Raw genomic sequence first — 13560 nt, 5'->3', positions numbered from 1 at the left:
CAACTAGAAGCTATTATCAAGAGACACTTCAAAAATAAAGACTCAGGTGGCCCATGGAGGGAGTCTGCCCAGGAACCAGTATATTTCTCCTAGAATAAGTCCAGTGCCCCCTGAGTGGAGTTTCAGGGATTTGCTCCCCTCCAGCCCTGGACAGGGGGTGACATCTTAGTGTACGTGGTGTTGTATGTGCACAAGCCACGGTGTGGCTAGGATAGTAAACACCGAGGGAGAACGGATCACACGGCATTCTTGACATTGCTTTGAGTCAGAAACGTATAGGACTGGGCTCTCGGCACACAGTGGAGGCCCTCTGAGACCACACTCACTGGGGCACAGGGAATGGAGCTCCATTGTTCCTGGGGGTGCTCGGCCATCCTATGGGGGAGCAGGGCAGAGGGGCTTGTGATGCTCACCCATTGCTGCTGCACAACAAAAACACTTTACAAATGAATCATTTAAAACACCAGTCCAGGGCGCCTGGGTGGCTCAGTTGGTTAAACGACTGCTTTCGGCTCAGGTCATGATCCTGGAGTCCCGGGATCGAGTCCCGCATCAGGCTCCCTGCTCGTCAGGGAGTCTGCTTCTCCCTCTGACCCTCCCCCCTCTCATGTGCTCTCTCTCTCTCTCTCATTCTCTCTGTCTCAAATAAATAAATAAAATCTTTAAAAAAATAAAAAATAAAACACCAGTCCATGACTCTGCGTCATGGTCCTGTGGGTTGACTGGATTCAGCCAGTCAGTTGTGGTTTGGGGCCTTTCATGAGGTTACTGTGGATGCCCCCAGGGCTCGTTTACCTTTCTGCATAGCACCTGTCTCCCCTGAAGAGCGGTCCTGCATGTGAGGCACTTATCTGTCTCCAGGGTCGAGACTGAACTGGTGGCGGAGATGCTGAGCACCACAGCCTGCATCCAGGGCAGGAGCATCATGGAGAACCTGAAGGGGAGAAAGCAGCTGCGCCTGGTGGCTGCCAAGGCCTTCATAGAGAGCGCCAAGTATGCTGTCTTGTGCTGAGTGGCCAGTGGGTTTGGGGTGCATACTGCACATGGGATAAATGGCAACTGCAGGACCATGAAATGAAGGACATGATGCTCAGTGGGGACTGTCACTAAGGCTGGCTGTCCCTTGGTGACCCCATGGCCAGAGCTATCTCACCCTTTGTGGTGACCCCCCACCCCACCCCACCCCCTTGGGCATGAGCGGGTCACCACGTGGCCATCAAAGGGAGGGAGCACACATGTCATGGGGTATTCTGTGGCACCCAGCCCCACCTCCTCCCCTGTAAATCCAGAAGCCTCACATGTTGCTGCTGTGTTGTCCATCCATGTCTACACCTCTCCAGGTCAGGAATTCCCTTTCAGGTTTGGGGGCATCGCGAGGAACAGCGCCCTGGTGATGCTGGCCGTGAGGCACTACTGGAACACCTGGCTTCCGTTCCTGTCTTCTGCGGCCAACAGGAAGAAAGCCAAGAACGTCATACAGAGGATCATCAGCATCATCAACAAGACAGAAGCGAAAAAGCAGGTGTGCTGTGTGGGGCCACAGTGGGGCAGGCTTCTTCCAGAAAGGGTGGGCAAGATCCCAAGGAAAGACAGACCCCATGGAGCAGTTGAAACCAGGAACATGAAGGCCAGCAGAGTGGGGGGCTTGGAGGACAATGACATCTCCAAAATCCCAGCTGGGCAAAATCCCACCTCTCCTTCCCTCCTCTCCTAGAGAACGCTGACCCATACCCAGAAAGCTCCAGCAGGAGAGAGGAAGGATGGAGGAGGTGGGAACAGAACAGTAGACTCAGACAGATGAGGAAAACCACAGAAGAGCCAAAGTCCTGGCCTGACTCCACCCCACGCCCACCCCACACCAGCACGTGTGGTCTTGGTAAAGGGACTGTCTCTGGCTAGCTCCCTCTGTCCACCTGGCCCCGAGGCCGGCAGAGCTGGGCCCAGACTTAGCTTGAGAGGGTGTGTGGAGGTCAGTGAGGGCTGCCCCATCTGCCTGCTGACCACGTGCGTCCTGCACACATCCTAGAGATTTCCAGCCCCAGGACTCGGCTGCCCACAGAGCTTCCAGCACCTTTCCTATCTGCCAGGGAAGGCCACACTCATACCTATAAACCTGCGGTTTTCAGCAGGGCCCTTCTGAAAGGAAGGCCCTCAGGTCAAAGGCTTTGGCAGACAGAGGTCTGTGGTCAGACCATCTGGAACAGAGCCCGTGGACGGAGCTTCTTGAGCCCTCAGTCCAGCCCATATGTCCAGCAAAACCTCAGAGGCCAGCAGCCAGACAAGCTATGGGAGGTTTGGCGGGGATAGGACGAGATGGGGGAGCCACCCTCTATGCTGATTCCAGAGCTGGGCCTTCCCAAGGCTGTCCCTGGCCCAGGAGACTGCTGTTCAAGAGACAGCAAGAAGAAAATTGAAAATCATAGCCTCATACAAGAAATTGATTGATGCTTCTGATTTTCTTACTAAGATATTTATGACCTCTGATAGTCTAAGCCAGGGGTGGGCAAACCACCACCCACAAGCCAAATCTAGCCTGTCTCCTGTTTTTGTCAATAAAGTTTTATTGGGACAGAGCCATGCCTGTTCATTTACATCTTGTCTGTGGCTTGGCTACAACAGCAGAATGGAGTGATTGTGACAGAGACCATGTGACCCACAAAGCCACAGGTACTTACTATCTGGCACTACAGAAAAAGTTTGCCAAGCCCAGGTCTAGACATTTATAAAACTTAACCTAAAGTTCAGTTTTTGCCAATTTGCTTTTTAAAACTGTGGTAAAATATACATAATTTAATATTTACCATTTTAACCATTTGAAAGTATACAATTCAGTGACCTTAATTATATTTACAATGTTGTATGACCATCACCAGTATCTCTACCTGAAACTTTTTCATCATCCCCAACAACATCCCCATCATCCCCTGTCCCCATTAGACAACAGCTCTGCTTTCTGTCTCTATGAATGGGACGGCTCTAGGTTCCTCATATAAGTGGAATCATACAGGATTCGTCCTTCTATGTCTGGCTTATTTCACTCAGCATAGTGTCCTCAAGGTTCATCCATGTTGTAGTAGGTGTCAATATTTCCTTCCTTTTTATGACTGAATAATATTCCACTGTATGGATGGACCACTTTTTGTTTATCCATTCATCTACTGATGGACATGATTGTTTCAACCTTTTCACTGTTGTGAATCATGCTGCTATGAACATGGGTGTACAAGTATCTCTATGTCCCTGATGTCGGTTCTTTTGGGCATATACCTAGGAGTGGAATTGCTGTTTATATGGTAGTTCTGTGTTTAATCTTTGGAAGAAATGCAAAACTGTTTTCCACAGCAGCTGCACCGTTGTACATTCCCACAGCACATCCTTGTCAACTCTTGTTATTTCCCATTAAAAAAATTATACCCATCCCAGTAGGTATAAAGTGGTACCTCATTGTGGTTGTTTTTTTTTTTTTTTAAGATTTTATTTATTTATTTGAGAGGGAGAGAGAGAGCAAGCACACCAGTGGGGAGAGGGTCAGAGGGGGAGGGAGAAGGAGAAGCAGACTCTCCGCTGAGCAGGGAGCCCGCCACGGGGCTCAATCCCAGGACCCTGGGATCATGACCTGAGCCGAAGGCAGACGCTTAACTGACTGAGCCACCCAGGTGCCCCTATACCTCATTGTGGTTTTGATTTGCATTTCTCTGATGACTAATGATACTGAGCATCTTTTCATGTGCTTATTAGCTATCTGCATATTTTCTTTGGGAAACATCTGTTCAAGTTCCTTGTCCATTTTTGAACTGGTTTGTTTTTTGTTGTTGAGTTGTAAGAGTTCTCTGTATATTCTGGATATTAATCATTATCAGACATAAGATTTGCAGATTTTTTTCTGCATTTGTTTGACTCCCTTTTCATTCCCTTGGTATCCTTTGATGCACAAAAGTTCTTAATTTTGATGAAATTCAATCATTTTTTTCTTTTCGCCTAAGTTTTGGTGTCACATCCATGGAGTCATTACCAAATCCAATGTCATGAAGGATTTTTCCAATGTTTTCTTCTAAGGGTTTTATAGCTTTAGCTCTTATGTTTAGCCCCCTTTGAGTTAATATTGGTATATACTATAAAGCAGGGGGACAATTTTATTTCATTGCATGTGAAAATCCAGTTTCCCCAGCACCAGTTGTTGAAAAGACTATTCTTTTCCCATTGAATGATCTTGGCATCCTTGTCAAAAATCATTCCACCATATATGTGAGAGTTTTTTTCTGGGCTGTCTCTTCTATTTCATTGGTCTGTATGTCTGTCTTGATGCCAGGACCACACTGATTTGATTACTGTAGCTTTGTGGCAAATTTTGAAGTCAGGAACTGTGAGCCTTCCAACTTTATTAATCCTTTCTGAGATTGTTTTGACTACTTGGGGTCTCCTTACAATTCCACATGAATTTGAGGATTGGCTTTTCCTTTTCTTCCAAAAAGGTGTTGGAATTTTGAGAGGCGTTGTGTTAAATCTGTAGATCACTTTGGGTGGTGTGTACAGTTTAACATTTTTAAGACTTTCTATCCATGAACATGGATGTTTTTCCATTCATATAGATCTTCCTTAATTTCTTCCAAGAATGTTTTCATAGTTTTCAGCAGATACGTCTTTCACCTCTTTGGATGTATTTAATTCTTTTAGGTGCTAGTATAAATGAAATTGCTAAAAAAAAAAAAAAAAAGATAGGAGGGGGGGAAGAATGAAGGGGGGGATATCAGAGGGGGAGACGAACCATGAGAGACGATGGACTCTGAAAAACAAACTGAGGGTTCTAGAGGGGAGGCGGGTGGGGGGATGGGTTAGCCTGGTGATGGGTATTGAGGAGGGCACATTCTGCATGGAGCACTGGGTGTTATGCACAAACAATGAATCATGGAACACTACATCTAAAACTAATGATGTAATGTATGGTGATTAACATAACAATAAAAAATTTTTTAAAAAAGAAAGAAATTGCTTTCTGTCTTAGCTTTGGCTGCCATAACAAAATGCTGCGTGACTGGGTGACTTAACCAACAGAAATTTGTTTCATGTTCTTCTGGAGTCTGGAAGTCCAAGACCAGGGAACTAGCATGGTCAGGTTCTGATGAAGGCCCTCTTGGGTCTTGCATCCATCTGCGTTCTTGCTCTGTCCTCCTCTGGGGGCAGTATGGGGACAGAGCAAGATGTCTGCTGTCTCGTCTTGTGAGGACCCTCCCCCTCATGGTCTCATCTATCCTAATTACCCCCTAAATAGCAGCACGCTGGGGACGAGGGCTCCTACCTGTGAATTTGGTGGTGGAGAGGGGACACAAGTAAGTCCACAGCACTTTCCTGGTTTCCTTTCCGGATTGTTCGTTGCTGATACATAGAAAAACAACTGACTGTTGCATCATGTCCTGCAGCTTTGCTAAATTGATTTATTAGCTCTAATGATTTTCTTGGGGATTCTTTGGGATTTTTCTATATATAGGATCATGTCATCTGTGAATAGAGTTTTACCTCTTCTTTCCAATTAGGATACCTTTTATTCTTTTTCTTGTCTATAAATCTGTAAATATTGAACAGCAGCAGTGAAAGCAGGCATCCTCATCTTGTTCCTGATCTTAGGAGGGAGCTTCAGTTGCTTATCACTGAGCACAATGTCAGCTGTGGGTTTTTGATAAATACACTTTATGTGTTGAGAAATGTTCCCATTATTCCTAGTTTTCCGAGATTTTATGATGAAAACTTTTGGATTTTGTCAAATACCTTTCTCCATCAGTTGAGATGATCATGTAGTTTTTCTCCTTCCTTTCATTAATGTGATGGAACCACCCTTGTATTTCTGGGTTGAACCCCACGTGGTCATGGTGAAAAATATTTTTACTATACTGTTGGATTTGATTTGCTAAATTTTGTTGAGGATTTTTGCCTCATCTCTATTCATAATGGATATTGGTCTGTGATTTTTCTTGTGATGTGTTTGTCTGGATTTGCTATCAAGGTAATGCTGGTGTCAGAATCAGCGTGGAAGTATTTCTTTCCCTTTGGTGTTTTGAAGAGTTGAAGAGGATTAGTGTCAATTGTTTAGACGTTTGGTAGAATCCACCCATGAGCCATTGGGTCCAGGACTTTTCTTTATTGGACGGTTTCTGATTATTGATTCAGTCTCTACTCAACGTTTTTTAAGATTTTCCATTTCTTGTTGAGTCAGCTTAGGCAATGTGCATGTTTCAAGATTTTGGCCCATTTCTCCTGGTCTTCTAATATTTGGTGCACAGTAGCCCACAGAGTTTCCTAGAATCCTTTTTATCTCGCTAGGGTTGGTGGTAATGTTCCCACTTTCACTTCTGATTTTAGTGTCTTCTTTCTTTTCCTCTTTGTTAGTCTTGCTAAAGTTTTGTCAATTTTCTTGATCTTTTCATTGATTTTCTCTGTTATTTTTCCAATCTCTATTTTGTTTATCTGTGCTCTAATCTTTACCTGCTTTCTGCTGGCTTTGGGTTTAATTTGTTCTTTTTCTAGTTCCTTAAGGTATAAAGTTAGGTTGTTGATTTGAGATCTTTCTTCCTTTTCCATGTAGGCATTTGCAGCTATAAATTTCCCTCTGAGCACTGTGTTTGCTGTATCTTACAAGTTATTTATTTATTTATTTATTTATTTATAGCATGCACAAGCAGGGGGAGGGGCAGAGAGAGAGAGAGAATACCAAGAAGACTCCCTGCTGAGCATGGAGCCTGACGTGGGGCTCGATCCCAGGACCCCGAGATCATGACCTGAGCTGAAATCCAACAGTCAGACTCTTAACTGACTGAGCCACCCAGGCATGCCTCTTATAAGTTCTTTCTAATGTGCTTTTGGTCCCATTGATTTCAAGCTCTAAAATGGATTTGGATGCTTTATGTCATTAAAAAAGCTGCAGGCTACGTTGGAGGTGGTCTCTGTGTGTGTGTTCTCGTTTGCACTGGGGAGCTTTCTCTTATGGGTGAAATGTGACTTCACGTTTTATGACTTAGTATTTCAGAAATTTAGTTGCAATTTCTGTAATTAGATACAGGGCCAAATAAACATCAAAATGGTCAAAGAATAAATCACAACTTTCAAACGTATGTATTGTTTCTTTGTTTTTACTTCAGGGAAAAGGGAAAATGCTGCTTCTGCACCAGTGGCCTACGGCAGACTTCCACAGTGGAGGGATGACAGAAGGTCATTTTCTCCCAGGTTTGTAGACACAAGACAGACATGGCCACAGGCACGAGGAAAGGGAAGTGTTCAGTGCTGGGAATTCTTGCAGCCTTGTATGAAGCCGCTTAATCAGGACGGTGACCACAGAGAGTGAATGCTCGGTGCTTGGGGTGTGATGAGCAACAACTTCATGGAATCCCCATTGTGTGCACAAGGACACCAAAGCCTAGAGGCCCACTGTCCAGGGCCCCCCTGGGTCAGGGCAGGTACTCTCAGCCTAGGGGCTGCCGTGAAACCCAGCCTCTGGGTTACTCTGGCAGATAGATCATATTCTTCCTCTTCCTTAAAAAAATGTGGAGATGTAGACTTGCAAAACAAAAACAAAACACAAACTGAACTTAGAACAGTAAAACACTATTTAAGAATTCATGTTTAATTCTGCTAAAAAAATAATCATCACTGTTACCATAAGAGACGCAGTGTCTGTTGGGGAATGTAAATGCTGGGGATTAGGACAACAGTCTCCCCTCCCTGAGAACTTCAGGTCTATTTGGAGAGATAAACTTGATTTAAAATAATGAACAAAAAAATATGACCCTGTGTAATTAAATATTAAGTTGAGTACTAAACCCTAGCAGTTCCCATAGATGGCAGAAACTGGCGCCCGGTGCAGAGCTAGTCGGCCTGCTAGAATACAGCACCACTGGGAGACCGTGCAGGTTGAGTGCACGCTGAACTCCACGCCCCGAAATAAGCACCAAATGTCAAACAGGGTAAGCAGTTGAGTAGCAGTAAAAATTCAAAATGTGTTGGGGAAAAATCAGAAAGTAGAATTGAGCATGGCAAGTGTTTTGTGGGAAGATTACTTCTTAAACTTTAAAGTGAGCAAAGACTCACATCTTCAAATGTACAAAAATTTAAATGAGAATAATGAGAAATACAGAAAATCAAAAAGTAAACACTGGGAAAATATTTTCACCAAATTTGGGAGCTAAATGAATAACTTCTGTGAGACGTAGTCGTATTAGTCAGGATGGGCTATGCCGTGCTGTGGTAAAAAAATAGCCCGAGAGTTGAGAGGCTTGGCTCCACACGGCACTGGTCTCCCTGGTGGGGACTCGCAGGCCTCCCTGCATCCCGAGGCCCCCCCTGGCAGGACCTGCAGGGGGAAGGGGTGGTGGAGGAGGAGGGTCCCAGTGCCCACAGGTGATGGCTGGCAGGGTCTCTGCCACAGGCCTCCATGGGTGGACTGGAAAAGCGGCCAGTGGTCCAAAGACATGAGCATGACTGTGGATCGGGGAGGATGCTGCTCCTTGGCATGGATCAGGGAGAGGCAGAGGAAAGGCAGGACCCCTGACCTAGTCAGCACTGAAATGACAGACATCAGCAGCCCTTGCTACCCCAATCTCAGAGGTTGACCAGCTTGTCCAGTCATGTGCCTGAATCTACCTGCTCCTGGGCGTGGACAGCGGGGACACCTGTATACTGAGACCCCACGCACCGGCCGTGGAGAGGCCACAGGGGGCCCACAGGTCCCACACGCAATGTGGCGTGTGGGTGGCAGGATCCCCGGGCATGCTCTTCATCTGCTCCAACAATTCAAAACAGGGAAAGAAAGCTACATGGTCAGTGATGTAAAATAGAGCCCCCTGAGTGTCCTGTACCCACGGCGGGGCCTCTGCTCACGTGGGACAACGGGGCACTGAAGCTCGGCAGTGCTGTGGCGTGTTTGGTGGCAAGTCAACAAGACGGCTTGGTCTCTCCCTCCGCAGGGTGCTCCCACTCCTAACGGTGCTGCCTAAGGCTGCCAGGAACGGATTCTTCTTCCCTCGTGCTCGCAGTGTCTATTTCTAGAGTTACAGAGACTAACAGAAAGGGCTTGGAGGTCGCAGAGTTTGAGCAAGCTTGAGTGGGGGGCGGGAGGTGCTCTGGAAGCACGTGGTGGAGAAAGCTCAGTGGGGCAGCTGCAGGGACAGTGAGCCCCTGATGAGCCTCTTCTGAGTGACCGGGCCTAAAGGACCGATGTCACGCGGCCCTGCTCCCCACAGACAGGCGGCGTGTTGGCCGGAGGGTGGTTGTCGGGCCCACATGGTTGCCGACGCGCAGGACAGACGCAGCACACTTGCCCTTGGGTGCGTCCACCGCCTTGGGGGTGGTGCTGAGAGAGCTCCACGGGCACCCCAGCCTTGCTGTCCACACAGGCCCCTCTCCCACTGCAGGGGCCGAGGACGACCTGACGCTCCGCGCCGCGCTCTATGGCCTGCTCTTCCACTGCCACGCCGACCATGGCGACTGGGAGGGCGGCCTCAAGGTGCTGGACGAGGCTGTGCAGGTGCTGCCGCGGACCGAGCACCGCCTGTGAGTGCTCCTCCCCTCCGGGAGCCCCGCCCCCAGGCCCCGCCCCCCCAGGGAGCCCCGCCTGTGAGTGCTCCTCCCCTCCGGGAGCCCCGCCCCCAGGGACCCCCGCCCCCCAGGGAGCCCCGCCTGTGAGTGCTCCCTCCCTCTGGGAGCCCCTCCCCTCCGGGAGCCCCGCCCCCCAGGGACCCCCCGCCCTCCCGCCCCAGGACACCCAGGACCCCGCGCCTGTCTGCACCGCTCCCGGAGAGCCGCCTTCCCCTGCTCGCCCCACCGGTGCCCACCGCCACGTTCCCATTCCCACGGATGACTTTATTTCCCCACTGGGAATTCAACACAAGAAGGGTGGGGATTTAAAACACAACCCACGCAAATGCCAAGGAACTGAGGTTCCATTCTGTTTTGTCTTTGTAAGTAGGAAAAGGAACACAGAGTCTTTAGTTTTAGGAGCATTATCTGTATTTGTTTATCATTCAAGCATCTCTTTTGCTTCTTTCTAGCTTGATTTTTAAACATATGGTCATTGTGAAGGCCAAACTTGGCCAGAATTTTACAATGGAAATACAGAAATTCAAAGACGAAAGCGAGGATTATTTGGCACACGTGTGGCATCGTCTGGCCTTGAACTCGAAGAGTGTCTCCGGAGAGCTGGGCTGCTACCACAACGCCATCCAAGCCTTGCAGGTCCGACTGAGGAGCTTTGGGTGGTGGTGACTCAGTCTCTCGGGTATGGATGTGGCCCCGTGGAGGGAGGCTGAGCCCCTGGGCAGCTGCGTGGGAGGCACCCCAAGGAAGACCTTGCCCAGCAGAGGAGCCACGGGAGGGGACGTGCCTTTCTGATGAGTCAGGGGCGGTAGACAGACGCCTGTCTTCCGTCGCCCCTTCCCAGCGTGGAGGGACGAGGTCCCTGTGTGGGTGAGGCGCCGTATTGCTGCAGGGGAGATACTGTGGGGGGAGTGGGTGAAGCCCACCCAAGGGGGGACGCCCAAGGCTGGACTGGGCTACGGACGGAGCAGGGCTCTGCAGCCTTCTGAGACTCCCCACCCCAACCAGAACCAAGACGGACTGCTAGTGACTTGGGGGCAGGTTCGGGGGAGGGGAGGTGGCTGGCGTGGCGGCAGAGCAGGTGGGACTTGCGGAAGGACAAGGAAGCCCTGTCAGATGCACCGGCACCAAATATCTGTTACACAGAACGTCTCTCACGGAGCAAATCCTGCCGTGAGGTTCCTCGACTGAGCCAGGGTCCCAGGGGTGGCGTGTCTCTCGGGAAGGCGTTACCTGGGGACTGGTCAGGACGCCACTCTGTGTGGTCAACGCTGAGTGGTCAATGAAGACCAAGGTCCCCGCCAGGTTCACTGGGACCAGGCAGCGTGGACCCCACCGCTCCAGAGAAAGGCACCAGGCTCCGTGCAAAGGCTCTCTGTGCCCCCGACCCCAAGTCCCTTCCTCCCTTGCTTCCTGTTTCTCAGGGGTACAAAACGTTTTTAGTAAATACACAGGGTCACACAGCCTTCACTAAGGTCAACGTTAGAATATTCCATCACAACCCAGAAACCCGGTCCATCTGCACTCACTGTTCTCCCCACCGCCAGCCCCAGGGAGCCGCCAGTCCACTTTCTGTCCATAAGGGTTTGTCTGTGTGGACATTTCACGAAAGTGCAGTCGCACAAGGTGTGTCCGTTGTGACTGGCTTCTTCCACTTGGCATAACGTGTCCAGGCCTTGTGTGATAGGCTGTGTGTGAGCTTCCTTCACGCTCAGGGCTGAGAGTCTTCCATCGGACGGGTGTTTGTGTTCTTTCCATGTTTAACTATTGCGAATAGCGCTGTGTGGACACGTGGTCACATTTCTCTTGGGCACAGCCCGAACAGTGTAACTGCGGGGCTGCGCCGATCTCCACCCAACCTTCCAGGAGCACTTTCCCACCAGCCGCAGCGGAGAGCGCTCCAGTCTCTCCATGCCTGGGCGACACTGTCACCTGGCCGCCTGGTTGTATCGTCCTGGCGGGTGACGGCGCTGTCTCATCATGTTTCCCGGGTGACTAATGCATGTATTTTCATGCATGTATTGGCCACGTGTCTATCTTTTTTGGAAAAATGTCTATTCAGATGCTTTGCCCAATTTTTAATTTGGTTGCTTGTCTTCTTATTGTTGAACTGTAGGACTTCCTCATGCATCCTGGGCACGACCCCTTATCAGATACAAGACTTGTAAATTTTTTCTCTCTGTGTTGTTTTTTCAGCCACTTTTTCACTTTCTTGATGATATCATTTGTAGCACAAAAGTTTATAGTTTTGATGAAGCCCAATTTATTTCTTCTTTTGTTGCTTATGCTTATGGGACGGTATCCAAGAAGCTGCCCCGTAGTCCAAGGTCATGAAGATCTACTCCTGTGTTTGTTGTAGGAGCTTCATTGCTGCAGGTCCTACGTTGAATCTTTGATCCACTTGGAGTCACACTCTGTGGCTGGTGTGAGCATGTGGATGCCCTGTTTTCCCAGCCCCATTTGTTGGGAAGATGATGGTTGTGTCATAAACACTCCAACCCAGCTCTCACCCTCTCCAGCTCTCCTGCAGAACTCTAGCCAAAGCCATCGAGACAGCCATGGGGGTCCTGAGGCCCCACCTGCCCTGTCCCCGCCCGACAGGCTTCCTTCACTGGGCTCCCACGTCCACCTGCCTCTCGCTCACTCCTCCCTCCCCTACCACTTACTGAGGCGGAGGGCAGGGGCTCAGGGCTCCATCCACAATCCTCCCACCTTGACGATCTCAGCCAGGCTCCTGGGCTAAACACGACCTCTACCCTGAGTCTCCTCACAACGTAGTGTGTAGCCTGGATCCCCTTCGACCCTCACCTCACATGTCCCATTGCCCACTCCCCCTTCCATCTTACCATGTGTCAGCCCAGCACCCAAAGTCAAACTCCTGCTCCTCGGCACCACCCTCCCCCTTCCTGCCTTCCCCCGCCCCACAGATGGCAGCTTCCCCTCCACTTGCCCGAGGGTCAGGTGTGGAGTATGGTGTTTGGGGCAGGGGCGTGGGGCTGGGTGGGTGGAAGGTAGAGGTGCCATCGGCTGGGCTGGCTCTGCTCTGTGAGGGCCGGGGAGCAGCTCCACTCCCTGGTGCAGTGATTTGTGACCCAGTTTGTGCATGGGCCAGGCCTTGGGCTGGACTCTGGGGCTGCCTGCTGGACAGAGCAGCATCTTCCCTGACCCCGGGAGCTCTGGTTAACCACAGAACCATCCAGAGAGTGCCTCACATACACATTTGAATGAGTGCCTTAGGAAACAAAGCTGGGTACAGACTGAAGACAGCCTGACTCAGGAGGCCTGGGGGCCAGAAGGGGCAGGCCGGGCAGGCAGGCCCACAAAGGGAGTGGAGGGCCCGGAGAGATCTGCGAGGCTTTGGTCTTGGGACAAAACTATCAGCAACGGAAAGGTTCTAACGAGTGTGGACAGCAGATGTCCCGCTAGAGGGTCCTGCCGCGGTGGAGGCGGGGTCTGTGCACACACTTGCTTCCAGAAGACACCCTCCGTTTCAGTGTTTGGGATGCTGAGTGGTAAGCACATGTCTCTTCTGTCCTTTTTTGTTTCATCCCAAAGAAGCCAGAGAGCGAGTGGCAAAAAGTTGAGTACATCATGGAATTCAGCGAGTGGCTGTATTACAAACAGTTTCCTATGGAAGACGTGACATTCCACCTGAAGTGGGCGATTGACATCCTGCTGCTGATGACACCTGCCAGTGACACACCTGAGCTGGCAGGTGAGGGTGGGGTCTGCTCTGGTTCAGAGCCGGGCCTGGGGAGGATGTGTCCTCTCGGGCCCCCGAGGGGACTTGCAGCCGGGGGGGAGAAGCCGGGGGACGCAGGGGGAGGAGCCCTGGGACGCGAGGGGAGGAGCCCTCGGGGGCTGGGGGAGGAGCCCTGGGACGCGGGGGGGGGGGGGGGGGGGCCGGGGCCGGGGACGGGGGGGGGGGGGCCTGGGACGAGGGGGGGGGCGCCCGGGGACGCGGGGCGGGGCGGCGGGGGG

At 50.4% G+C, this 13560-nt stretch overlaps 1 protein-coding gene across 1 annotated transcript in view; it reads left to right on the top strand.

The window, feature by feature from the left end:
* Positions 1–13560, top strand: part of CFAP46 (cilia and flagella associated protein 46) — a 99718-nt gene that overhangs the window by 42640 nt on the left and 43518 nt on the right. The window contains exons 23-28 of the mRNA XM_021703846.1: positions 862–993; positions 1360–1522; positions 7131–7215; positions 9399–9537; positions 10035–10218; positions 13135–13300. Coding sequence (XP_021559521.1) covers positions 862–993; positions 1360–1522; positions 7131–7215; positions 9399–9537; positions 10035–10218; positions 13135–13300 — 869 coding nt within the window. The remainder of the gene's footprint in view (positions 1–861; positions 994–1359; positions 1523–7130; positions 7216–9398; positions 9538–10034; positions 10219–13134; positions 13301–13560) is intronic.

This window comes from Neomonachus schauinslandi, chromosome 6 (genome assembly GCF_002201575.2).
Source record: "Neomonachus schauinslandi chromosome 6, ASM220157v2, whole genome shotgun sequence".
Classification (NCBI taxonomy): Eukaryota; Metazoa; Chordata; class Mammalia; order Carnivora; family Phocidae; genus Neomonachus; species Neomonachus schauinslandi.
Note: the sequence above shows the minus strand (reverse complement) of the source record. Positions and strands in the feature narration are given on the sequence as shown.